At 39.5% G+C, this 27,644-nt stretch overlaps 1 protein-coding gene across 8 annotated transcripts in view; it reads left to right on the forward strand.

The window, feature by feature from the left end:
* The window catches only part of LOC149312139 (liprin-alpha-2), a 318,268-nt gene that overhangs the window by 242,155 nt on the left and 48,469 nt on the right, over positions 1 to 27,644 (forward strand). For all 8 annotated transcript variants that reach the window (XM_089524024.1, XM_089524025.1, XM_089524026.1 and 5 more), the window contains 7 exons: positions 7,374 to 7,457; positions 9,393 to 9,524; positions 11,531 to 11,593; positions 14,808 to 14,899; positions 25,377 to 25,512; positions 26,488 to 26,708; positions 27,202 to 27,439. In XM_089524024.1, coding sequence (XP_089380150.1) covers positions 7,374 to 7,457; positions 9,393 to 9,524; positions 11,531 to 11,593; positions 14,808 to 14,899; positions 25,377 to 25,512; positions 26,488 to 26,708; positions 27,202 to 27,439 — 966 coding nt within the window. The remainder of the gene's footprint in view (positions 1 to 7,373; positions 7,458 to 9,392; positions 9,525 to 11,530; positions 11,594 to 14,807; positions 14,900 to 25,376; positions 25,513 to 26,487; positions 26,709 to 27,201; positions 27,440 to 27,644) is intronic.

A 27,644-nucleotide genomic window follows, 5' to 3' on the forward strand; every position in this document is an offset into this window, starting at 1 on the left:
AAGAAGTTTATTTTATAATACTCGGTATTATAAAAGTATTATGATTAATCCAGTTCTGCTAAAAATCATGAACTTTATTTGCCATTGAATTTTTTTCCATGATTTTCTACATCACATTATTTCAGAAAAACACAGTGATCACTTTTCATAAAAAATAAGCAGCAAAGCTCAGTCTGTTTTATTTTCTTGGCCCTGCACAAATTAATCAGTGTTACATGATAGTGTAACAAGTGGTTTATGGATTGTGCACTGTTATGTAAAGTCAGAGTTTTGAAATGTTCCTTTTTAAAACTACAGCTGTGGGTGGCTTGTGGATTGAACAGGGTGCATTTCTCCCTACCATTTCAGTGTAAACCACACACCCCACACACTTGGTCCACAAGCTGCCACAGAGTATAAATACCATAGTGGCTGGAGGATTCTAAAAGTGGTTGTCCAAAAAAGTAGCTTCTATAAGCTCTGATGAAGATATTTCCTCTCCTTTGATATATGCAAGTTTTCAGTTTGGGTATTGTCTAGAAGCAAAAAAGGAATAGACACAAGTCACTCCTACAACTTCTGCAGAATCTTCATAATGATGTCTCAGACTACTTTTTGGTATGTCCTTTTCTCCCCATGGAATTTAGAGTGTATCTGCACTGCACCATCACAACAATTTGATGTCACTTTAACAGTCATGGCTCTGTCTTACAGAATTATGGACTTTGTAGTTTGGAGAGGTATTTACGGTAGCACACTCTCCTAAATACAGTGTCAGAACCATTACAAAACCACAAAACCCAGATTTCTGTTGTATGGAGCCATGACAGTAAGAGTGGTATCGAACTACTATAACTTTGTAGTGTAGATACACTTTGAGGCTGCATTCCTATTTATACTTCATTGGCAGTCACTCCCCTACTGACATCTAAATGAGCATGCATAAAAATAGGCTGCATTCCAAAATAACATCTTTGATGGCATAAAATAAAAAGAGAACTCTTGTAAGACAAAATCTTTGTATCATTACCTCAAAACAGTTGCTTTCACTTTAACTATGAAAAGGCCATAATTGCATTCAAAAAGTTTTTTGCTTCTTAAGAGGTTTTTTTTAGAATGACACCAGCCATTCCTATCAATATTTTTTCAAATACTTTTCAGTTGTGCATATAGTTTTATGGATAAACAGTTTCTTTCTCCCTAAGGATTTCTTGTAATGTTCAGATAAAGTCAACTTAAGTCAACTAAGTGCAACTGGAACAAATGTTCCAGTGTATTCAGGCATTTCTTTATTTGTTTTTTTCAATAAATGGAGCAGGTCAAATAATTGGAAGTATTATGCATGTTCCCTACCTCAAATGGAAGAATCTTCAATGGTGGATGTTCCACCATGGTACACAATGATGTCAGTGGATAGAGGACCTATTATAAGACCTATTATAAGTTGTATTTTTTTTTAAAAAAAATGGAATTTATGAAGATTAAGGTCCATTAGAACCATGTAGGTCATGGAACTAAAATTATTTTTCCCTATGGACCAACATGGTCTCCTATATTTTAAAAAAATAAACAAACTTGCATTTGCCATATAGTACTATGGTTGTAAGTGACATAGCAATTATGGTCTGTTTGAAATACCATTTCAGTTTTGAGGAAGCAAAGTTGTAATTGCAATTTACAGGATGTTTTTAATAGGAATTCCAGTCTTTAAGAGTCTTTACCCTCTATTACTACTAATACTTTATCCTCTATTACTACTAATACTGCTGTATATAGATATGTGTCTAATCTGGATTTTGTTGTGAACTAAGAGTAGAAAACAGTGGGAAAGAAAGAAACAAAGAGGCAGTCTTTCAAAAGGTAAAGCTATGATTTGGATGAGATCATATGTTGTTTTCTTCAATCTGCCCAAAGTACAATTTCAGCACTTGGTGGCATCAATTTCCCCCTCTTGCCCAGCCTAAGCAGGGGTTTCCTTTGTCCTGGCAATGCTAATCATGGGCCTAGGAGAGATTTGAACTGTGGGGTGGTATTGTCTGGTTTCCCATTATATCCCAACTAAAACAAGGCTCTTGACCCACTCCCAATGACAGTGGAGCCTAGTAAAACCTGGTGGTCTGCAGTGACAAAAGCACAGAGAAAGTATTTTCTACTTACTCCATCTGGTCCAAAAGCCTTTTTCCAGCTTGATTTCTTCAGGGTTTTGTTATGTTCATATTATTAAATAATAATGTAAACTCTAAAGGTTGTATTATCGGGATTACTGACTTCTTTCATAAAATTAGTAAGGGAAAAATGTTATTTGGCCCTACTGCAAAACAGCTCCCTCAGTCCACTCTACTAATCTAGTAACCAGATTCTTAATCTATTTGATTGTAAAAATCAGAGTGTTGGCTTCTGGTAAACAGTCTTCTGTCAATGTGTGTGAGTAAGCTTTTAGATGTCAATAGTTGGAGGAAAATGTACATGAATGTAGCAACAGAAACTGATCTAATATAATGCAAGGCCTTGTGTGTCTTCTGAAGGACATACAAAAGTTCCTGAATGGGCATTTGTCCCCAATGATATCACTGAGAGGTACATTGATATGAGTACAACAAAAATCAGTAAGAAGCACAGCACAGCCCTGGATAGTGAGTTAAATGGAGAAGTGTTTGCCTATTGATTGTACACACTTGTAAGATGTTCTTCTACTAGTCTGTGTTAGCAATATGGCCTAACAATATCATGTGATGAATTTCTTCATCTTATACCCCACTGTAAGCTTCTGTTGTTCTGTCTATGTGTTTGTGTTTATAATTCAGAGGTAAATAAATACTGAACTAATTCAACTAAAAAGCCTTGTTTTACACTCCAGAAGTCTGAACAAATTAAAATTATCCTTGGTGTATTTTTGAAATTAGCTTGAATTCAGCTTTTCAGAATGATCTGGGGGGAAAGAGTTACTGAACTTGGAAGGAGCCGTACATGCAAATGATGCAGGGAAAAAAGTCCACCATGTCCCATGTTTTGAGTATTGGGAATTCAAAGCTGTTCCATCCCAGTGCAGGTGAAAATCCAAACATTTGAAAGCTGACCATGTTTGTTGTTTGTTTTTGTTTTTTTAAAAAAACAAAACAATTTTCTTCTCATGAAAAGCTACTGTTCTTGAAAAATAGGAAAGTTGAGGAAAGACAAGTGTTATTTCTACACATTTAGATGAACTCTGCACCCAAAAATAAAGTGTAATAATTTTCTTACTACTTTTACAGACTGAGCAAGTGTTTGGAAATGTATGTGCTCTGAAGGCTCCAAGGGGGAAGTAATCACCATATCTGGAAGAGCACTTCAAAACAAACAAACAAACAGCTTCATTTATATACCGCTTCATACTGAACTAACAGTGTCTAAGTGGTTTACAACAGTAAACCTTTTATCCACAGTCAGAATTAAGTGACTAGTACTAGTAAAGGTACTTTTTAGGACTACAGCTTCCACAATCCCCTACCCAGGATGAATAATGACCCCAGGCCAGGATCAACCAGTCCAAACACTGACTCGGTGGTCTCAGATAGATCCCAAGACAAAGGACCTTAATCCAGACCAAAAAGACCATCTGTTTCCTGTAGAGTTTCCAGGAAACTCCATGGCACGAGCTAGCAGACTGGACAGCTCTATACACCCAGTACCTGCCACCTCTGTTGCATCTGTCCCAAAGGTGCCTTGCAATGGCGTCTGATATGAGAAAGGGGGCACCTAGCCATGTGGGTGTAGCCAAGCATCCCATTTCCACCTTTAAAGGCCATGATGGGGGCCTTCAAGACAGATGAAACAGCAGTGGCAGGCATCAGGCTTTCTGACTCAGCAGGTCAATGGCACGGTGGTGTGCGGTGAAGCATGTAAATACCCACCTGTTGCCATACAAGCCTGGGGATTGACCCAGGTTAGAACAAGGGGCAGAACACTACTGGTTTGGCCCATGGCATCCTAGCCATCTGCTCAAGGTCCTGAGGCATACACCTATGAGATACAAGCACAATGGACAGAGTTGAGCAGTCCCAGTCTCCTCCACCTTCTGAGTGGGCTGGTCATCATTCTTTCAAAAGAAAAAAAAAAGACTTTTATGGGAAAGTTGCCCTATGAGATAACTTCACTCTAACTGTTTTTCCAGGGTTTCTTCTATAGTTTAGAGGATAGCCACACAATCTCAATGTGTTTTGTATCACAAGCCAGCAGTTTGTAGCATTCTGGTACTCCATAGATTTTAAAAAGTAACTGAAAATAGCTGTTATAGCTACTTTTTGAATAAAGGGAAAATAAACAGCTACTTAAAAAAAATTAAAGTGACAAGTACTAGGGGAGCTATTTCACCCTTGGAACTGCAACTGTAGACAATTACTTCTGAAATGTAACTTTTGAAGCTCTGTTCTTTACTGGTTTACTGGTATGATCACTGCATACCTGTGTATATGGGAGTATGGAGGGTTACAGATAAGAGAAATAGTCCCTTTTGTAAACAAATTATCAGTTTTTATGCTCTGAAAAGTATTGAATTAGTTGGGCAGTTATGGTTTATATTCAATATTTATGTTGTTCTGGGTGCTTTTAAAAATCTGTTTATTGATACATTGTCGACAGTTTTTTTCTAAAAGGACTCTGGTCCTTTGAGCCATCAAACCACCAATGGTGGCCTCCCCAAAGGGTGATGGTGTCTTCCCTGAAGGTTGAACTCCTTAAGGTCCCCCTGTGGAGTTTGGGTGTACTGCCTGTGATTGTTAAAACATTCGGCAAGTACCTTGTAGGCCATAGAACAAGCTCCCCCAATCTAGCATTTTCCAGATGTGTTGGGCTGCAACATTCACAGAAGAAAGTGGAGACATTGTGAAGTCGAAGGCTTTCATGGCTGGCATCCTTAATTTTTTGTGGGTTTTTCGGGCTACGAGGCCATGTTCTAGGAGAGTTTTTCCTGATGTTTTGCCAGCATCTGTGTCTGGTATCTTCAGAGAAATGAAACGCCGGGAAAAAACTGACAAAACATCAGGAAAAAATTCTTCTAGAACATGGCGTCATAGCCTGCAAAACCCATAAAAAACTAAAATGGAGACATGTTCCAAGATGCTCAAGAGATGGTGATTTTATTAATAAAAAAACTCAGGGCTTTTTTATCCAATTAAAAAAAAAATTGAGTTTCTGGGATAGTAATAATATAAAGGATATGAATTAGGAAATGGAGTAGTTCTTATAATGGTTAATAAGGATTCGATGGAAATGGTAAAACTTGTAATTAAAAAGAGTTAGTGATAAGAAATAACAAGTTAAGGGAGGATACTGGTAGTTAGCCTTAGGAAGGGAGAGAGTATGTGTAATATATAGGACTAAGTTAAAGTTGTTAAGATGAAGAAGAGGATATAGAAAAGAAGATATTAGAGCTATTAGTTTTTAACTGTTTGGTAGATTTTGTAGGAAAGTGTATATGTCTGATGTGAATATATTCAATTCTTTAATAAAAATAAAAAAATAAAAATAAAAAACAATTCTGAGTTTCTTGAGGCATGTCTCCAGTTGGATACCATTGGGAGCTCCCCAGTCTCTGCTTCCCTTGAACTACAACTTCTACCATCCCCAGCCAACTTGGCCAAGAAATTTGGAGAGTGGCATATTGGGAAAGGCTGATCTAATATATGGGTGAAAGACTAGATATGTTTTGATTGAGCTTTAAAATGTTTTCAAACAAATTTAGTTAGTCCCTCCCCTCAGTTTAAACGGGCAGACTAAAATCTTCATGTTATTCAGGGCTGATTATTAAGGGCTGATTAACATAAGAACTTGACAGAGTAGAGTAATAAGGCCCATGTCCAGGGATGTAGCTATTGGGGGGGGGGGGGTTAAGGGCATTGCCATCCCATAAGAATTACCCCTCCTTGCATGTAATTTTCCTTCAGTCCCCAAATTTCCAGCACTGCAGTAAGTACAGTTGAGCATATTGAGATACAATTTTGGCACCCTAAGAAGAGGAGAGATCAAGTTACCAAGGAAATGTGAAAATAGAAAGTATGAGTTCTAAGCGTGAACAGTTTTCAGTGTCTCCCTCTCTGGAATGCTAGAAATGTGAGGACTGAAGGAACATTTCATTGGAAGCAGTATTCTTCTCTTCCTCCCCCCAGAACTACATCCCTGGTCATGGTAAATGTAGAATCCACTATTATATATCTGTCTGATTGCTTCTTTGCATAGATTGTGGTTCATCCTGTCACAAGATTAAAGACTAATGTGGCCATTGCATAGACTACAAGTTCAGTAGCCATTGCACAGACTACAGTCTTTCTCATTATAAGCTGGAAGAGTTGTGGTTAATGCCCCTTAGGTGGTTTGCTTTTGTGCCTGTACAGGAACCTAACATGGCGTGGATCTTTAATTGACTAACCCTTTGATTTAGTGTATTTTGTAACATTATACACATTGTGTTCATTATTATAAGATTGCAGGATTGACATTTTTAAAAACAAAACACATTCTGGCACTGACTTCTCAAAATGAGACTTTGATGCTGAGTTTTCCAAAATTCTAATTGGATCTTATATTTCCCATGATTGATTTTAATATCCCTCTAGAGGAAGAGTGATTTCTCATCAGCCAGCCATCACTAACCTGGAATTTCCATATTTAGGTTGTTAGCTTTTTTAGCATTCCATGTTTTTAGTTCATCTGCATCAACTGCCTCATGTCACCCTCTTGTAAGTGTGGTTTATTCTACATAAAATTTTGTCAGTTAAAGTATTAAATTTGCAATCATTTTTCTTTTGAACATTCTGTGCTGTGTTCTGTTCAGTGTTAGTGTCTTTAGTTCTGATTTTTCAATTTTGTCCCTCTCCTTTTCCTTGACTTGTTAGTCTGATCCAACCTCTTCTACCTCATCTGATGATTATCAATATGTTATGGAAGCTAAACTCCAAGAAATGATCTCCATACGTAGGAAGGTAGTCCTACTGGACTTTACTTTCTATTGCTAAATAGAATCCATCTAATTTTGTTTCATATTTTTAAGAACTCTTTCTTTTAATTTATGTTTTTATTTTATTGATAATCAACCATTGTGCAGTTCAGTGCTTAAAGAGCTTACAATTTTATGATGGCAGGTTTGTGTTCAAACCATGCACAGTTTGCATGTTACATTTGGCTGATTTCATTGCTCATAAATATCTCCAACATTTTGCTGGATGCTTGGATGTAACAGGCCTTTGTAGCTGACACATTTCAAGCAATGCTGTTCAGCTGCCTGTTTGAATAAAATTTATTTTCAGAAACTAAGTTTGCAGTTAGTAGTAGCTTGCTTTATGTTTTCTTTGAAAAGAAACTTGAATTTGGACTCACAAAGTTCTACAGGTTTCAAACCAACACATACTTTGTTTTAATAGGCAGAAGAAAGACACGGGAACATCGAAGAACGCATGAGGCATTTGGAGGCTCAGTTGGAAGAAAAGAATCAGGAACTCCAAAGAGTATGTGCATGCACATAATTTATTGTATAGTTTTCCGATGGTAGGATCTAATTTTTTACATCATTTAATGCAGAGTAATGTAGAAATAACATTTACCTGTAGATCACAATTGTATGAAAAAGTCTGGATCACAAATGCACTGGTTCACGGCAGGGATGTGTACAGCTGCAGCTGAAAATACTGAGCCCATCCCAAATCCCCCTCCCATGTTAGAAAAAATGGCATAAATAACCTGTCACTTCCAAGTAGCATTATTTATAGGCTCATTTGAAGTCAATGTGGGCAAGCAGGTTTTAGATCTGAAGCTGCCTTTTTAAAAAGTGAAACTGACCTTGTTTTTACTTTTCATTTTGAAGAATGGGTACATGTAGCCAACCAAAGTCTGCAAGAGAGCAAATAACCCTGGTGCCTTCTGCTTTACAATAAACACATATGTAAAACTGGCAGTAGACCTGGCCTTGCCAGCTTAGACAGCTGGTACCAATCAGCCAGTAATAAAAATTTCATTACGTTTTAATGAGAAATTGCCATAGAAAAAAAAATGGGTTGAAGCATGCAGAGTGAAGTATACAGTGTTCAAAAATTTAATCCACAGCTTCTGTAAAATGCAGGATTTAATTTACTCTGTGAAACCTGTGGTTCGATTTGACAAATTTTGAATTCCTTTTTCTAAGAGCAGGTTCAAGTGCTAAGTCTCAACTGTTCTGTAGCCAAAATTGGGCTACTTAAGAACAAAGAGGTATCATCATGCTTGCTTAAACCACAACGTTTTCAAAACTACAAAAAAAGCTCTACAAACAGTCCATAAAGTTTATGCAGAGAACTGAGTGAACTCTGGAATGAGCAAAGCTTGGAAAAGCTACTTTTTAAGCCTATAACTCCCAGAATACTGTGGTCATTCTGGCTGAAGGGTCATAGGGCAGAAAAAAAATAAAATTTCCTAGCTCTGCAGTAGTAGCTGTTATGTGCAAGAGAATGCTACATATCTAATTGGGGGAAATTGGAAAACTTTGATGTATGGAGTATCTTGGAAAAGGATGTGGTTAGCATGTAAACCTGAACAGGTGCCATAGCACTGGGGATTTCCAGATGGAGTAAATGTTGCTGATAGCTGTAGTATTTGCAGCTGTAGTTCTTGGGGGAGGGAGTGGAGTAAATAACCAGACAACCTTTATGTTGTCCTGGACTGCACAGTAGCAATGTCTGGCAACAGCAGCAACACTTTATTCCCTATCAATTCTGGGACAATCAGAAGAACAACGACAAAACCCCATGGGACTTGTGTGGTTCAGAATACAGTTCACTCTGTGTTCCTTGGCCACTGCTACTGTGTAGGAGGAGAAAGAGATGTGACTGGTATCAAGGGCATTCCAGTTTACATAAAGGATGTTAGACTACTATTCCTTTAAAAAAAGAGGATATGCTCATATCAAGTCTCATAGCATAGTGAGCCAATAGCGAGCAGAAGCATTGAAGAGATCTGAATGATGATTGGCCATGTTGGCTATGACGTCAAACAGCTTCCTTCATCCTCTCCACCTCTACCACCTTTTACAAGGATCATATAAAGCTAGAGAAGTTGTGAGTGGATGTGGAAGCAGTGCTAAGTGGCAAAAAGTGAGGAGTTCTGGTGTGAGAGCTCCTGCTTGACTGCAGTAATACTGGAACAACTCATTGTTCTAAACACTTGATTTAGTATAGTAACATCTTTTACTTGAAAACTGAGATAACATGTCCAGAAGCTCAATGGGGTGTCCATATGCATGTGTAATGGCTGTAAATGTGAAAAATATATGTTTGTCAACTATCAAATTTCTGCATTTTATTCTTCAGCCGTGTTTGTTTTCCTACATACTATTGTATTGTGGTATCAGCAACATCTATCTTTGGCTAACATTTTAGTTAATTGGGGGACTGCCCATTTTGTTTCTGAAGGCCAGGCAACGAGAAAAAATGAATGAAGAGCACAACAAGAGATTATCAGATACAGTAGACAGACTTTTGACAGAATCTAATGAGCGCCTACAGCTACACCTAAAAGAGAGAATGGCAGCACTGGAAGAAAAAGTAAGTTAACATTAGCAGAACAAATACTTTGCAAGCTTTCTATTGTGTTTACATTGATTTTGGTTTATGGTTTCTCCTGTGCTGATCTATTAACTTTACTTTTAAAAACCATGCACTTTAACATATCAATGTTAGGAATAAATTAATAAAAGACTATTACCAGCAGCCCTATTTGTTTGAAATGTTAAATATATGTTATTCCTATTACATGAGGAAAAGTGGAAAATGTACCAAGCTGGAGCATGTCCAGATGAAGGTGACCAAAATGGTGGAAGCTCTGGAAACCATGCCCTATGAGAAGAGACTTAGGGAGCTGGGTATCTTTAGCCTGGAGAAGATTTAGATGTTTGAAAGGATGTAATGTTGAAGATAGAGCAAGTCTGTTTCCTACAGCTCCAGAGTTCAGGACATGGAGCAATGAATGCAAACTACAGGAAAAGAGATTCCACCTAAATATTAGGAGGAACTTCTTGACAGTAAGAGCTGTGGAACAGTGGAACACACTCCCTCAAAGAGTGGTGGAGTCTCCTTCCTTGGAGGTTTTTAAACAAAAGCCGGATGGCCATCAGTCAGGAGTGCCTTGATTGTGTATTTCTGCATTGCAGAGGATTAGACTGGATGGCCCTTGAGCAGGGGTTCTCAACCTGGGGGTCGCTCGACCCTTTCTCAGGGGTCACCAGGTTGGGATTGCCCCCTGCCTCCCCCTCCTCCCCTTTTCCCTGTGGGTGCCGGCGCTGGCGCAGGCAACCGTGAGGAGAACGGGCTGGGGCCGCCTCCTCTTCTTCCCCTTCTCCTGGCGGGTGCCAACGAAGGCACCCGCGAGGAGACGGTATGGGGCCACCTCCTCCTCCACCACTTCTGCCCACAGGTGCCAGGCACCCGCGGGTAGAAGGGAACAGGGATGGGGCTGCAAGCCCCAGCGGCCTTTGCGGCCAGAAGTCCCGCCCCTGTTTTGCCAGTGGCCTTCCTGATTGGTTGGGAGGCCAGGAAGGGGTGGGACTTCTGGCCGCAAAGGCTGCTAGGGCTTCTAGGCAGCCAAAAGTGCTGCCCCTTCCTGGCCTCCCAACCAATCAGGAAGGCCGCGGGTGGGACTTTCACCCGCAATGGGGGTCGCGGCCAAACAAAGGTTGGGAACCGTGCCCTTGAGGTTTCTTTCAATTATATGAGTCTATGATTAGAATTAGAGCTTGACCTTCTGTCCAACAGATTATCTTCTTCTCCTTCTGGGAATGCAACTCACTGACCTTTCTTTGTCTGCTGTCTGTCCTCATGCACAACTGGAGAGCAGCAGAGAGGGATGGTGTTGGACTGTTAGACTCCCAGTATGACACTATTGATGGGCCAATGTCCATAGCCAGTCTTCCCATTGGTACTGGTGCTGCCCCAGCATCTTGGCCAATAAAACTCCAGTGGTCTGTGATGCACTGGCAGGAATCTGCTGCCACCAACCACCATTCACACAGGCTCAGCATGTTTATCACAACCACGCTATGTCTTATGGATATGAAAACGCTACTTAAGCTTGTCTGTTTTGTGACTGGGTAATTGCTATGTTAGATTCCTCAGGATAAACTTCCCAATGAGCACATGGTGCTAAGGTTGGCAGGGGTACTGAATGTGAGAGTGGAAGTGGGTGACTGATAGGATGGACCATCCTGATGATGGGTACTTCTTGAAGGATGTCTAACTAAGGTAACTTCCAATGCCAGCCCTGATTATAGATGTCCAACAAGATGTTCAACAAGATATCAGCTCTTTTTTTAAAAAAAATAATTGTAATTGTCATAGATTTTAACATATAAATGTTAGGAATAAATTAATAAAAGACTATTATCATCAGATGTATTTATTTAAATGTTAAATATTTATTATTCCATGAGGAATACCTACATGAGGAAAAGTGGAAAATGTAATTTACCTGCTTTAGGTTTCTTTGTTTACCTTGACATCAGAGGAATAATTTTTACTGTCTCTTACTCTACCTTTTACTCCCTTCTCTTTTCTAGAATGTTTTGATACAAGAATCAGAAAACTTTAGAAAAACCCTGGAAGAATCATTACATGATAAGGTATTCTTTTAAAATCTGCAGGGAAGCTTCATACAAATAATCAAGTGTAGGCTCCACATCTATGCACATTTCTCTGAGAGTTAATTGTGTCACATCCTCCAACCATTTCAGTTGCTCAGGCTGCATCCTATGGAATCCTGGGATTTGCAGCTTGGGGAGACACTAGAGCGCTTTGTCAGGGAATTTAAATCCCCCATAAAATTACAAATCCCAAGATTCCATAAAGTGGCAGTTACAATGGTATCAAAGTGCTACAGTTGTTGAGTGTGAAAGAGACAACCAGTAGAATTTATTCTGAAGCAAATGTATAAATGATTGAGGACTCTTCATCCCACAGATAAGCATTGATTGATTCATACATTTGAGTTGATTGAGAGTTCTTAAGCCTTTGCAACATGAATTTTCTCTGGACTACTGCATCCTAATGCAGCTATCCCCTTCTGCACTCTTGGCAGTATTAGCCTCTGGGAATTTTTTTCCCATGTGATGTTTAGTTATAGGTGGTTGGTAGTCAACAACTGTTCCTCTTCCAGATCTAAGTCATGACCTTTCAGCCCCACATGTAAAAGACTCTGACAGCTATACTAAAATAATTTAAAATTGCCCTTTACTGCTCAACACAATTTAACCCTTTTATCTATGGTTTTGAAAACCAGTCAAATTCATCATAAGCATTTCTAACAAATGTCATTTTTCCTATCCTTTAAACATTTTATTGCCTTAAAGCCAGTAGAAAACATAAATTGAACTAGCTACTTTATACATTAATAGAAAATAATTTGCTGGGTATATCAAATGAAGTGGATGCAGATAGAATGTATTGGGCGGGGGGGGGGGGGGATGTGGCTGAGCTCTGAGACCAGAGGCAAAATAAGTGTTAATATGTGTTTTCAGAACTCGGCAAGAAGGCAACAAACTGTAGACAAATATATATTTTATTTTAGTTGTCATTTTGTTACTAAAAAAGGAAATTTTAAAAGAAGGAGTGAATAAAGTTAGACAACAGACAGTGACTCAGAAGTTTATCGTTATGTGGCTTATTTATTAAAGCAATTTACAAAACACATTATCCTCCAAAAATGGTACTTGAAGCAATGTGCATCCTTCCAATTATACTTATCCCAACATTTACGTCTCTTCTTCTCCTTGTCAGAAAATGACTGCCTCAACTTATACATTGTTACAGAATCTAGCAAAAATATATTTACAGTTCTTGAATCCAGAGTTATTTTGCCAATGAAAGAGGACTTCTTAATTCTCCCAGTTTACCACTCCTGCTAAAGCCCTCCCTCCATTCCTCATCACATGTTGTTCTAGTACATCTTCAGGAATATGCGAGATATAATGGAAGAGAGTTAGGCCGAAAACAGACAGCGGTAAAGGGGTGGTTTAATGCTGTCCCTTTGAGTGCTGGGTTGAGGCCATGGAATTCGCATGTCACATCCTCAACCCAGAATTTTCCTGGTGCAAAACGAGGCAGCAGAAAGCTGCTCCTGTTTGCACTGGGAAAAAGGTGATTTTGCTGCTGCGGCAGCAGTATTTCAGTGTATGTAAACACTGTGCAACCAAAACATTGTGAATCCATCACACATGTGGTCAGCCATGCTGCTTCCTGGGGGCATGCTGCTATCTGAACCCCACTCCCCCACGTTGCTGGGAAGCCGGCTTTATTTGCCAGTCTTTTTTGCCCCGTGGAGAAATCATAAATGTATTTCTGCTCTTCTGTCTCTTCATCCAGCCAACTGAATGTACATAAATAGTTATTATTTGTTATTTTATCATAACAGAAAAGTAAGCTCATTCAGCTGCACTGACCAATTTGTTTATGGTGGGAATGTCCTTTGTCCTTGATCCTTATTATTGTCTCTAATCCAGTGATGTCCGAACTCTGGCCCTCCACGTGTTTTGGACTTCAGCTCCCAGAAGCTTCTGCTGTCTTGGATAATGGTCTGGGATTCTGGAAGCTGAAGTCCAAAACACCTGGAGGGCCAGAGTTTGGACATCACTGCTCTAACCCATTCTAAAATGTTACTGTATATACTCATGTATGAGTCTAGAAATTTTAGTCAAAAAATTGACCCAAAAATGAGTCGATTTATCCATGGGTCAATGTAAGTACTCTCATAAAAACTGTACCTTAACTCTCATAAAAATAGAAACCATCTCCTGGTAAAATGCAAGAATAGAATCTCTCCTGGAAGCACTGACCTCCATCTACTCTTTCTTCCACCCATCCTTCAATGTGAACACAGTTATGCCTCCTGCAATTTTGTTAGTTATTTAGCATTGTCTTCCTTTGCTTCATCCTTTAGATCCTTTCTTACATGACCCTAATTCTTACTTTCAACTTATCCATGGATCATATTAAAATCCATAATTTTAGCCTGCAAACCTGCTCTCAACTTATACATGAGGTAGACTTATAGTCAAGTATATAAGGTAGTAAGAACTAAATTTAAGTGCTTAAAATGAAGAAAATATGTAAAATTGAAAAACCAGACAATCTAATTACTTCTATCTGGAATCACCAGAATCAGCTGTGCAGTTAGTTTAACTGAGAAATAAATACTTTCCTCTGGTGTTTCATTAATAATTTATTTCCGATGTTGTAAAGACTGTTGGATTCTACTTTGGGAGAAAGGCAGGATAAAATAAAATAAAATATTTTTGTAGACTGTGTAACTGTTAGACTAATTATTTGTTGACAGACATTTGTTGTCAGAGTATAGTCTGAGTCAGATAGTTCCCAGTGGAATAATGTTTATCGGTGAACTTTATTTATTTTTATTTACAGTATTTATACCCTGCCCTTCAGCCCTAAAAGCTCTCAGAGCAGCTTGCAATTATTATTATTTTTAATTAGATGGTTCCCTGCCCTCAGGCTTACAATCTAAAAAAACATGACACAAAAGGAGAAGGGAATGGTGATGGGGAAGGGGATGAGGTCCAGCAGTTCTTCTCTCTCTCTCTGAGGCCTGGACCAAGGCAGATAGACTGGAGGAAGGGCTCTGCTTCTTAATCTAGGCCAGGCCTGATGGAGCTGGGCCTGCATCTCTCCTTTAGTGATTGGATAGCACCAGATGGATTTATATTATGACTTAATAATTTTGTGAAAAGTATAACTTTGTTTTTATTTTATTTTTTGTCAATAGCTTGAGTAGGATGAATATATAGTCAAATGATCTGCACGGATAATTTTTTTTTTAATTTTCAGGAAAGGTTGGCAGATGAAATAGACAAGTTAAGAATTGAATTGGATCAGATGAAAATAAGGACAGGTTCTTTAATTGATTCCACATTGTCAAGGTAAGATAATAAACTGTTTATATTTTCTCAAACATACAGTGGGCCCTTTCCATACATGGCGATCCATTCTGGATCCCTCTGCGTATGGGTAAAAATGCATAAGCTCAAATTCCATTGGCTGCTATGGGGGAGCACTTCCACATTCAGCTCAGTGCGTCTGCCATTCATTGCCCAGCGGCTTAACCTTCCGTGTAAGGTTAAAGCTGCGTATGGCGCACCCATGTATGGCACGAGCAGGTTGTACTATACTTTAATAATAATATAGTTCTCCTTCCATATTCACGGGGGTTAGGGGAACAGCAAGCAATAGCAAGTACATTTCCATACCGCTTATCAATGCAGTTAAACACTCCCTAAGCAATTTACAAAGTGTAAGCTAATTGCCCCCAACAATCTGAGTACTCATTTTAGCAACCTCAGAAGGATGCAAGCCTGAGTCGAGCTTGAGCCCTTTCGCTGTTATTGAACTCGCAAACCTATGGTTTCTGAGTGAGTGGCTGCAGTACAGACATTTAACCACTGCACCACCAGGGCTCTTGAGACCCCCACAAATATGGAAAAATCACAAATAACTCCACCCCCCACTCAGAAGCTAGTTAAAAGGAAGGCTGAGTGGGGAAAGAGGAGCAGGGGTGCACACTACTTTTTTCCCCATCCTCCTGTCCCTTTAATTGGTTCCCTGCCCCTTCTTCTCCCGGTCCTTTCCCTGGGCAGCCCAAGGAGAGGATCAGGGAGGAGAAGGCAAGAAGTGCCTTGGCCCCTTCAAAACCTCCCCCCCCTCCTCCAACCATTTCCTTGGGCATTCCAAGGAGAGAATGCGAAGGAGAAGGCAAGAGGTGCCTTTGCCCCTTTGAGACTCTTCTCCTCCCTGATCCTTTCCTTGGGCTGTTCAGGGAGAGATCGAGCAGGAGAAGGGAAGAGGAATGCCCGCATTAGCAGCCTTGACCTCACAAATAATCAAAACTGTGAGTCTCAAGACCATGAATATGAAGGGCCGACTGTATGTTGAAATCATGAGGTTGCATCTCTTGTTAGTTCCAGTGAGACTAGACCCACTGAAATGAATGAGATTCTTACCTAAATCCCATTGATAGCAATAGCTCTACTCAAACTAGGATTAAATTGGATTTAGGTCTCTGTTCAGAGTTCACCTCCAGACTAGGTTGCTGATTTTCTTTGAAATGGGCAAGCCTTGGATTACAGTTATTCAATGTATGGTCCATGATAATGGATCAAACATGTTGCCTTTTATAACTAAGAACCCTATATTTTTTTCATGTATCCCTAGCACAGTATATTACTATTTCATCCAAAGAGCGGCCAGGAAAATTGATGTCAGTCTTTTTCTAGACCATATCTCTGTTGCATGGTATACTCATTCTTTGTAGTAATCTGCACATTTTATCTAAATCTGCACTAAATTTCATCAGAACATTTGGGAAGTGCAAAAGATGATGACTGACTAAGCTGCTTATCACACTAGTCACTTGCGTTGGGCCTTTCCATATAGAAACCATTTCTCCTGCACGCAAATAGCAGCACAATGGCAATGCAATTTTTTGTACCATCACTGCATTTGTGCTTCATTAGGGCTAGTTTCTGTGTTTGCTTTCTTGCAACTGAAATACAGCAGCACGATTTACAAATCATTTGCTCCAGCTCCATAGTGTTACATAATAACACTATTACAGAACCACACCCCTCTCCAACAAGATTTATTTATTTGTTTGTTTGTTTATTTATTTATTTATTTCTAAAAATGAAAAAGTAAAATTTAAAAACAATTCAAATCATCTATATAAAACAATATAAGTTAACATAAAAACATAGAAATGACTGAGAGGATGAACACACACCACACCAATTCCACCATCTTTTCTATGCTTTTCCTTGCAAACCAACATTTGCTTGGTTTTGCTTTTGTCTATTTCTTTTTTAAACTTTTGTAAATTTACTCTTTAATTATTTACTTATTTTATTTATTTTAACTGTTTCTGTATTGCCTCCCAGCCCACAAGGACTCCCAAGACAATGAACAAATGAAAACTAATTAAAACAATACAAAGATAAAAGCATTTTTTAAAATATTTTTTTTAAAAAACGCTTTAAAAAACTCCTGAAAGCAGCCCCCAAACAATCCTAGAATCCAGGTTTGAAATGGTAGAAGCAGCAATTTCAGACACTGAATGCCATGTGGGACATTGAATATTAAAACAAAATATGCGGGAGAATGGAAAACTAATATACAGTGGCTCTCTTGGGGAATCCAGTTTTCTCCCAGCCCAACCACCAGAAGTAGTGTTTAGTTTCCCTGCTGGGTATCCCCAGTGAATCTCCAAAAGTGGAGCAATAAAACCACATCCATACTGTACTTAGTAGGCTCCTAACAATTGCAGTGAAGCAGAGCGAGACATTCACACCACAGTTACTAATCCATAGTGGGACGCCGGATCATTAACAAATTATTTCAAATGAGGGAAGGTTTTCTTTCCAAACAATGCAACAGCGGTGCACCATAGTAGTAGTAGTAAAAGTTTATTCGGTCATTGACCAGCAAAGGTGCACCATAGTATAGCACTGGGAGATTCCTTGATTTCTGTTTTCTGCTTGTTTTCTGTTGCTCCAGAGAATAGGATCCATAGCAATGGATTCAAACTAGAGGAAAAGAGATTCTAGCTCAACATCAGGAAGAACATCCTTATAGTAGGAATTGTTTCACAATGCAACACACTCCCTGGTGGAGTCTCCTTTTTTGGAGGTTTTAAAATAAAGACTGGATGGCCATCTGTCGGCAGTGCTTTGATTGTTATTCCTGAATCATAGGGTGTTGGATTAGATGGTCCTTGTGGTCTCTTCCAACTCTACGAGTCTATTATTCTATGACATTATGTGATCAGCCTCAGGCAAAAAATGGGACTAACACAGTGTAATCACTCTGTAACAATGGTGTGTCATTCTTATTTAAGTTTCAATCTACACAATAATCTTTCTGGCATGGATCAGATCAGTGCATCATGACATTTACCAAGATCCAGTTCCAAAAGTATCACCAGGCAGGGGCAAAATTGGTTTAGGAATTGTTGTCCAGATCTAGTGCTAAGCAAGTTGGGTGAAAAATCTCTGATATGCAACAGATACAGAAACAAATATAAAGTCTTCTCTGAAGATGCCAGCCACAGATGCTGGCAAAACATTGGGAACAAACTGTTTTACAACATGGCCACATAGCCCCCCCAAAAAATAACAAAAAACTATAAAGTATTTATGCTGCATTTGATGTTGCTCTCCCCACTGTAGAATTCCCAAAGTTTGCAGGAATACCTGATGTCCTGGCTGATGTTGAGAAGAGTTTACCCCTCAACAATTTTGTAGCAGTTACGAGATTACTAAATTGCTACACATCAGTCTTTTTAGGCCCCTTTACTTTGAAGTCTCATTCATAGAACATTTTTGGAAGTTGTGTACCTAGCTACAATTTTGTAAATTCTGCACTTAGATCCTACTTTGTTTTCAGCTGAACCATTACCATTTAAAAGAGCCATTAAGGAGAGCTACAGGAAAGTGCATGTTTTATTTCTTAAAAGATATATGAAAGGTTTCTTTGAAAAGCTGTCACAGCCTGTGTCTTGTGCTACTTTGAAGATTTGCAGTCAGGAGGAATGGAAAACGTCTAAATTAATGTTGACACATTATCTGTGTTCTGTTACTTTCTATGAATATCAGTATGCAAATCTCAGTGAGCAAATCTCTGACCTCAGGACAGTGGCTCTTGAACAACAACAACAACAACAACAAACTTCAAAGGAAGATTAGTCAGAGAAACAGCTAATTGGAATATATCCACAAACTCCAGTTCATCAAAAATGGATTGAACAGAGACATTGGTTTCCTGGCTTGTTGTTTTTGTGTCCTCCAAGTCATTTTGACTTATGGTGACCCTAGGATGAACCTATCATAGAGTTTTCTTGGCAATTTCTTCAGAGGGGGGTTTCCTTTACCATCCTCTGAGGCTGAGAGAGTGTGACTTGCCGAAGGTCACCCGGTAGGTTTTTATGCTCGAACTGGCAATCAAATCCTGGTCTCCAGAGTCATAATCAAACACTCAAACCACTGCAACATGCTCAAACTCCAATCTATCAATAGTGGACTGAACAGAAACATTGTCTTCCTGGCACACTACACATATTACAACACTGGTTAATGCCCCAGACTCATGAGTACCTTCTTTGCCATATCTTCTATCTGGTTCCCAGCCTACACACACTAGAGTCGGTCGGCCTTCCATTTACATGGGGGGTTAGGAGAACAAGATCACCATGAATATGGAAAAAACAGGAATTTTCCCCAGTGAGATAGCTGTCTTTTCTGGGCACCTATTCCACCAGGAATGGGGCAGGGGGGATCAACCTGCCTCTCCCTAATCCTGATGGAATAGGTACCTGGGAAATGCAGCTACCCCACCGGGAAAGGGGCAGGGGGGATTGATCCTCCTCTCCCTTTCCCCAGTGTACTCCATCAGGAAAGGAACAGGAGGGGATTGATCCTCCTCCTTCTTTTCCTGGTGGGATAGTTGCCTTGGGAAGGCAGCTGTCCCACGGTGAAAGACACAGGTTGGGGCACATACCCTTCCTGGCCGCTCCCTCCCTTCAAGGCTTTTTTCCTTCCAAGGGGATAAGCCCAAGATGGAGGAGGAGAAGGCATGCATGAGCATGCAGCCTTGACCTCAGAAATAATCAAAACCACAAGTGTCAAAGCCATGAATGTGGAGGGCTGAGTGTACATTCCAAAATTCTCTCCACTATTGATAGGGACATCACCTTAGGCAACATCTTTCCTCCTGCCTTTGTCCCTCTGGGACCATCCTTGAAACTGAACGTATCACTTCATCTCCATACCCACAGGTTTTGCATTTCTATAGCTATCCATACAGTCTGATTATGGTGTCCTTCCTGGACACCAGTTCACTCCCTGCATCTGCAAAATAGACCAAATCTAGAAAGTCCTATGCTATAAAGATTTTTGCTGAGTTAGGGTCTGAACAGACAGGCCAAAATAAAGCTGCTTTGGGCCACTTTGGAGGTAAGCTGTTTAAATCACACATGCATCTTAAGAGGCCAGAAGCTGCTCCTTAGGACTGGAGTGTAGCTTTGGTGTGGCTTCCAGCCTCTTAGGATACATGCATCATTGAAACAGCACACTTCTGAAGTGGCCCAAAGCAGCTTTATTTTGGCCTCTCTGTTCGGGCCCTTAATTTCAAAGCTGCTACAAGATCCCTTTGCATACTGATATTCCGGAATAACCAAACTATGTCTCTTGAATCCTTTGAATAGTATTTTTATTTCAGATTTTTTTTTCCTTTTGAACCTATGGGCCTATACAGACAGGCCAAAATAAAGCTGCTTCGGGTCACTTTGGAGGTATGCTGTTTAACTGATGCATGCATCCTAAGAGGCCAGAAGCTGTGCCAAAACTATGGTCCAGTCCTTAGGACTGGAGCGTGGCTTTGGCATGGCTTCTGGCCTCTTAGGACACATGTATCATTTAAACAGCATACCTCCAAAGTGACCCAAAGCAGCTTTATTTTGGCCAATCTGTACAGGCCTTTTATTAACTTTTTAAAAATTCCTCCAACTTCCTTTTTCTATATGGGTTTTTGAAAGAATTTTTTCAGATTGGAAAACAGTTAATTTCTGCCCAAGGTGTGGTTTGTTGACTATATGAATAACTAGACAAAGAAGCATTGGTTAAATCCATTGGGACTAGAAGAGCATTCCAATATGCATGTGGATTTACACTGCCCCATTCCTCCCACATGTCTAATATAATTTGGTAATGGGAGTGCACTGTTTTGTTTTGTTTTGTTCCTCTAAGAGAAGCAGTTTCAGGAGTATCAAGTTGGACTATAGTAGTAATCACAATTTCTCTCCCCCAAATCATCTCCTCTACCCTGTTGTTGTGCTTGGAGACATGTGCAAGAAACATATTTTTCAGGACATTGATGATGAACCACAAAATAATGAGGCCAGACACAAGTCATTGAGTTAAAGAAAGGCCACTTTATTTTATCTAAAACATATTTAAACTGAACCTGGAAAGAAACAACAAAAGTGGTGGGATTAATCTGATGTGGATCCAGCTGTGACCTAGGTGTCAACCTGTGACAACCTCCCCAGCCTTCCCTTGAGGGCAGGTCAACATCATGAGTTGTTCCCCAGCTGGCCATTTACTGGAAGGTAAACCAAGGTCACCTCCCCCTCCAAGTTCACAGACTTTACAGGAGAGAGCAAAACAGAACAAAACAAAACAAAAAAACCAGTTAGCCCTAAGGAAAGACTATTCCCCAACCTCCCAAGCCATGCAGCCTGTGAAGGATGTTCCATAGTCCAACCTTTCACCAAAAGGCTGTCAAGTTGTACACTGAATTCTGATATCACCTCCCATACCCTGGCAATGACAGCCTACTTATAGACACGATCTGAGCCCTCTCCTTCCAATAGAAGGACAACAAGGAGGAGGGTCACTCTAGCCTACAAGGACGAGGACCATTGTAGCCTCCAACAGGTGCTCAAGCTAGGAGCAGTTACTGATAGTTTCCTATGATGTGTCAACACTCACATGTCCTGTATGTAGTATAGAATAGATAGTCCACCCTGGATTTTCTATGTGGTATCAGGGAGGACTGGGACAGTCAGTGTGGGCTTTGACAAGGAAGAAACCATAGAATCAAAAAGCCTATATCTTTAAAATATATAGGTGTGTAAATTCTTACCTCCAGGTCTCTAAACACAACAGGAAATCTACCCCAGCTTTCTTTTTGATTGTCAGTTCCACAGCCCAACTGCAGGACATTTAAAAAGCAAAAAACCATTATTGATGACATTGTGAGTATTTAAATGGTATAGGGCAGTTGAAACTCTTAACATAACATGACTTTTGGTTCTCAGATTAGATCTATAGGTGTGATTGGACAGTGGAGATAGCAGGACTTGAAGAAATGTTAACTGGGTATTTGAAATCAACAGAAATTCTTTTTGTCTCATATTTATTTCCTGCTTTCTTCCAAGACACTGAGGAATGTATACATAGAATTATCATTAAAACATTTATGTGGATTTGCAAGGGCCATTAACTCTCGTGTTTAAGCTTTTAGAATTACATCTCTGAACAGCTGTTGTGTCTCTGTTGCAATTGAACAAACATCAGCTCATTACAGTTGTGAGAATGTATTATACTTTCCTAGGATCATACAGCTTGTTGGGGGGAAACTCGATTCACTGTTGTGTTACTTATATATATATTTGTTGATCAGTTAACTGAGCTAAGGTTTAAATGGGATGTGTATGAGAAATGAAAAAAAGGGGAAATTCACCAAAAAGGAATTCAAACAAATAATGCACGTGCCGGGGTAAAGTCAGGAAAGCTAAAGCACAGAATGAGCTCAGGCTTGCTTAGAGAAGTTAAGAACAATAAATAGGGCTTTTTGCTTTTGTCTGTAGTAAAAAGAAGGAAATTGTAGGGCCATTGTGAAGAGAAGACGGCGAAATGCTAACAGGGGACAGAGAAAAGGCAGAACTACCCAACACCTCCTTTGCTTCAGTCTTCTCACAAAAGGAGAAGCTTGCTCAACCTGAAGAAAATGGAGCAGAGGACACAATAGGGGAAATGCAACACAGAATAAGTAAAGAGGTAGTACAGGGATACCTGGTTAATCTAAATGAATTTAAGTCTCTGGGACCAGAAGGACTACATCAATGGATATTAAAGGAACTGGCAGAAGTCATTTCAGAGCCACTGGCAAGAATCTTTAAGAACTCCCAAAGAACAGAAAAGTCCCAGCAGACTAGACGAGGGCAAACGTCCCCATCTTCAAAAAGAGGAAGAAAGAGGATCCTAACAATTACTGGCCAGTTAGTCAGACAATACAAGGAAAGATTCTAGAGCAGATCATTAAGCAGAGAGTCTGTGAACATTTAGAAGGGAATGCCATAATCACAAAAAGTCAACATGGGTTTCTGAGAAACAAGTCATGCCAGACTAATCTGATCTCTTTCTCTGATAAAATTACCAGATGAAAGAAATGCTGTGTATATAGCATATTTCGAATTCAGTAAGGCTTTTGACAAACTATCTGGTAAAATATGGGCTAGACAACATAACTGCTGTTAGGTTGATTTGTAATTGGTTGACCAGCTGAACCCAAAGGGTGCTCAGCAATGGCTCCTCTACATCTTGGAGAGAAGTGACCAATGGGGTGCCACAGAGTTCTGTCCTGGTCCCAGTACTATTCAATATCTTTATCAATTACTTGGATGAATAGAGGGCATGCTTATCAAATTTATGATGATACCAAATTAGGAGGAATAGGACCAGAGGAGAGGACCAAAATTCAAAATGACCTTAATAGATTAGAAAACTGGGCCAAAACTAACAAAATGAATTTCAGCAGTGAATGTAAGATACTGCATTTAGGCAGAAAAAAATGAAACGCATAGATATAGAATGGGTGACACCTGGCTTGACAACAGTACATGTGAAAGGGATCTAGGAGTCGTAGAAGATCACAAGTTGAACATGAGTCAAAAGTGTGATGAGGCAGCTAAAAAAGCCAATGAAATTCTAGGCTGCATCAGTAGAAGTATACTGTCTAGATCAAGGGAAGTAACAGTGTCATTCTATTCTGCTTTGGTTAAGGCTCACCTGGAATACTCTGGGCACCACAATTCAAAAAGCATATTGAGAAGCTGGAGCGTATCCAGAGATGGGCGATCAAAATGGTGAAGGGTCTGGAAACCATGCCCTATGAGGGGAGACTTAGGGAGCTGGGTATGTTTAACCTGGAGAAGAGAAGGTTAAATGGTGATATGATAGCCCTGTATAAAATATTTGAAGCGAGGTTATATTGAGGAGGGAGCAAGCTTGTTTTCTGCTGCTCTAGAGAATAGGACTCAGAGCAATAGATTCAAACTACAGGAAAAGAGATTCACCTCACATTAGGAAGAACTTCCTGACAATAACAGTTGTTCGACAGTGGAACACACTCCCTCGGAGTGCGGTGAAGTCTCCTTTGGAGGTTTTTAAACAGAGGCTGGATGTCAATCTGTTGGGGATGTTTTGATTGTGTGTTCTTGTACATCAGGGGGCTTGGGCTTGATGGCCCTTGTGGTCTCTTCCAAATCTGAGTCTATGATTCTATGCTTTTATTGTGGGATTTAATGTTGACATCTGATTTTTTTTTCTGGATAGTTCTTCTGAAAGGTGGGTTGTAAATAAGTTCATTTTTAAGGTTTAACTCACATTTTCTTCAAAACGTTCAGGATATTCTATATTGGGAATGCAGGGATCAGTCCATTTATAGTCTTTGCCACTTTTTCTTGTGTTGATTCCTAAGCCAGTTCTGTTCTATTTCCACATTCACCTGTTATTTAAAAACAGAAACATTTAGATTAAAATAGCGGAGTTTTTTTTAAAAAACAACAACCACTATATGCCTTTTCAAATGTATTTTCTTTCAAATTATGCAGTTTGAAATGCTCCTGGGCAAGTAAATAACAGGCTTTTCAAGTGTCTGAAATACTCAGCAAGGAGACTCTTTCTCAAGCTTCTTTCTCAGTTTTCCTCCTGTCCTCAAACAGACTCACTTCCCAATATCAAACAGTAAGTGGGTGCAGGAGATCCAGGAAAGGGTAATGAAAGTCTGAAGGTCTCCAGATGGTTGGCTGCTTCCCCCCCGCAAACATGTGCCCCTCCTATTGACTTCTCCTTCCCTGCTGCTGGAGACATGGTCCCCACAAAGTGTCTTTTCAAAAACTACATAACTTTCAAAGATGTCTAGCAAGCAGGGGACACTTGATTACATTATTCATTCTCCCTTGTGGGAATGAATAATTTAACAAAGCACATCCCTAGAATATCATCCTAAAATAAGCATTACTGTGCCAAGAACAGCATTGCAAAAATTCTGAGAATTGCAAAATTTGAATGATAACTATGATCCATTATGCATATTAGTCTGGGAGGTGTAGCTCCAGGCAGTTCACAATGGAATTTACAAAGATAGTCAAGCTTTCATAGATTATGTGAAGGTGATCCCATGTTCATCTTCACATCATTCTTCTGCGCTATTTCTGTGAGAGGTGGAAGAGACTTTCCTCATCTTCTTGGCAAGCTTAATGACTGTTTTGGGGATTTTATCCTCTCTAGTTTAAGTCTTATTGTTCTATCCTCAATGCACCACACTGGTTTTCAGGACAATGTCCCTCACTTGGAGTTTTACAGATTATTCTGTTTTCATGAATTTTAGTGCCCTCACAGTACTTTAGAAAATCAACCATAGAGTTTTGTTTGCTTGTTCCTAGAATTAGATTATAGGATGAAGAAGATCTGTGCATTTTGTAAACACTTGATAAATAATTTATTTTTGCAGTTATGTTTTTGGAGCTCTTTTTTTGCTAACTTGTGAGCTACAATTGTTTTTCAGACCCCATCTTGATTCATCGGCAGAGCTGAGGTACTCTGTGGGTTCATTAGTTGATAGTCAACCTGATTATAGGTCTACTAAAGTGATAAGAAGACCTAGAAGAGGCCGCATGGGAATCCGGAGAGATGAACCAAAGGTTTATCTTTTTATTTTATTGTTCTTACTTTTATTACAGCTGCAACCATATCAATACTTACCTGGAAGGTCTGTTCAATTCACAAGGGCCTATATTTGAATATATATGCATATAACTGTGCCATATAAGCAAAAGCAGTTTCTTATTTCAGTAATCGAAACTGGTGAATTTTCTCTTTAGTATTCTGATGGGATTGAATGAATGATGACTTTCTGAAGTACAACAGTCACTCCAGGTAAAGGGCTTTAATATAGTGAGGAGGGTCCTTGGGACAGCCAAGGCCTTGGTTCATATCCCTGCTTCTTTCTGAACTATATGCCAAAGATGGACCACAGTGGTGTGTTTAGAGTTCCAGGATATTTTATAATTCTTGGAACAACATTTTTAAAAATTCAAATAGTCCTCCTTTTTTAAAAAAGTTGTTCTTACCTTCAACCTTCTTGGAATGATATTCAATATCCTGTTCCTGCAAAGCAAAGCATTCTTGAAATGTAAAATAATGTTGACAGACCATCATCTCTGCTATACAAAAATCCAGACATCTTAGTCTATTCAAAATATTTTAGGCCATGACATTCTCACAGCAGTTTTCCCCAACCCAGGGACCTTCCAGATGTGTTGCACCACAATTTCCACCATCCCCATCCAGATGACTGTGTTGGCTCTGACTTATTGGAGCTGTATTCCAGTGCATCTGGATGACACTAGGCCAAGAAAAGCTGTGTTGCAGGATAAAATTGTTAACACTGTGTTTTTGTAAAAGCATGAAATGCAGGCCATTAGGAATGTCATGATAAAGATGGAGAGAGAAAATGTAAGTGTCTCTTGTATAATTGGACGCAGAGAGATTTTATCCTCTCTAGTGGATGAAAGGTGTTAATCACTACAACAGCTAACTCTTCAGTTTTTAAATTCTGTGAAACTTAACATTTTGAATTAAGCTGATCATTACACTATTGTACTATATTTAATTAGGTGAAATCCCTTGGAGATCATGAGTGGAACAGAAGTCAACCAATTGGAGTTCTGAGTAGCCATCCATTTGAGAGTGACACTGAAATGTCAGATATTGATGATGATGACAGAGATACAATTTTTAGCTCCATGGACCTTCTATCACCAAGTGGACATTCTGATGCCCAGACACTTGCCATGATGCTTCAGGAGCAACTGGATGCAATAAATAAAGAAATCAGGTATTTCCATTTCACCAAAATCCTCCTCGTCTTTCCACATATCCCAGTTCTGAAAAGTAGGTCATTCTTATCGCAGTACTGGAAAATGTGATGAGATTAGAAGAAATTGATTTGTATAAAGTCATCTAGTGGACTCATTGTGAAAATGAGATTTGTATCAGGATTGGCACTTTAGGCTCTTAGTCACATCTATTCATGTATGGTATATCATATTCATTACTTTCTGTGCGTAATATCTATTTGTTATGTATCCTGGTCTCCTGTTGCACTGCACCAGATCACAGAGCATGCATTCTGCTGGAATGCAGTCTATATGATTCCTCACCATGACTATGTTTCTGAGGACTGAAGGCAACTGAAGTCCAGCAGTATTGGGAGAGCCACATGTGTAGCTGCATAGGAATGGGTAGAAAGGAATCAGCTCACTCTTAAAGCCCATATTAGATTATATTTCTTGTGTCATAGTCTGTTTACTATCAATTAATATTGATAGGCTAATCCAGGAGGAGAAAGAATCAACAGAACTGCGTGCTGAAGAAATAGAGAACAGAGTAGCCAGTGTAAGTCTAGAAGGCTTAAATCTGGCCCGGATGCACCCTGGTACATCTATTACAGGCTCGATTACAGCTTCTTCACTTGCAAGCTCTTCTCCTCCCAGTGGGCACTCAACTCCTAAACTTACTCCCCGTAGTCCAGCCAGAGAGATGGATCGGATGGGCGTCATGACACTGGTAAGAAAATGTACAGATACAGTTTTCTGTTACTTTTTTCAGTGTCTTTCAGCACTAAGGGTTTCTTTTTATTACTTTCTTTGTTTCCACTTAATTATTCCATTCACCAATTAATTCTGGTTGTGTTCTTGTTAATGCTGATAGTTAACACACAGTGCCATAAAACTTTTATGCATGTTATACAAAATACACTAGATTATAAAAA

The sequence above is a fragment of the Sceloporus occidentalis genome, unplaced genomic scaffold, assembly GCF_023333645.1.
Source record: "Sceloporus occidentalis isolate IW3139 unplaced genomic scaffold, rSceOcc1.0.p SCAF_5, whole genome shotgun sequence".
Classification (NCBI taxonomy): Eukaryota; Metazoa; Chordata; class Lepidosauria; order Squamata; family Phrynosomatidae; genus Sceloporus; species Sceloporus occidentalis.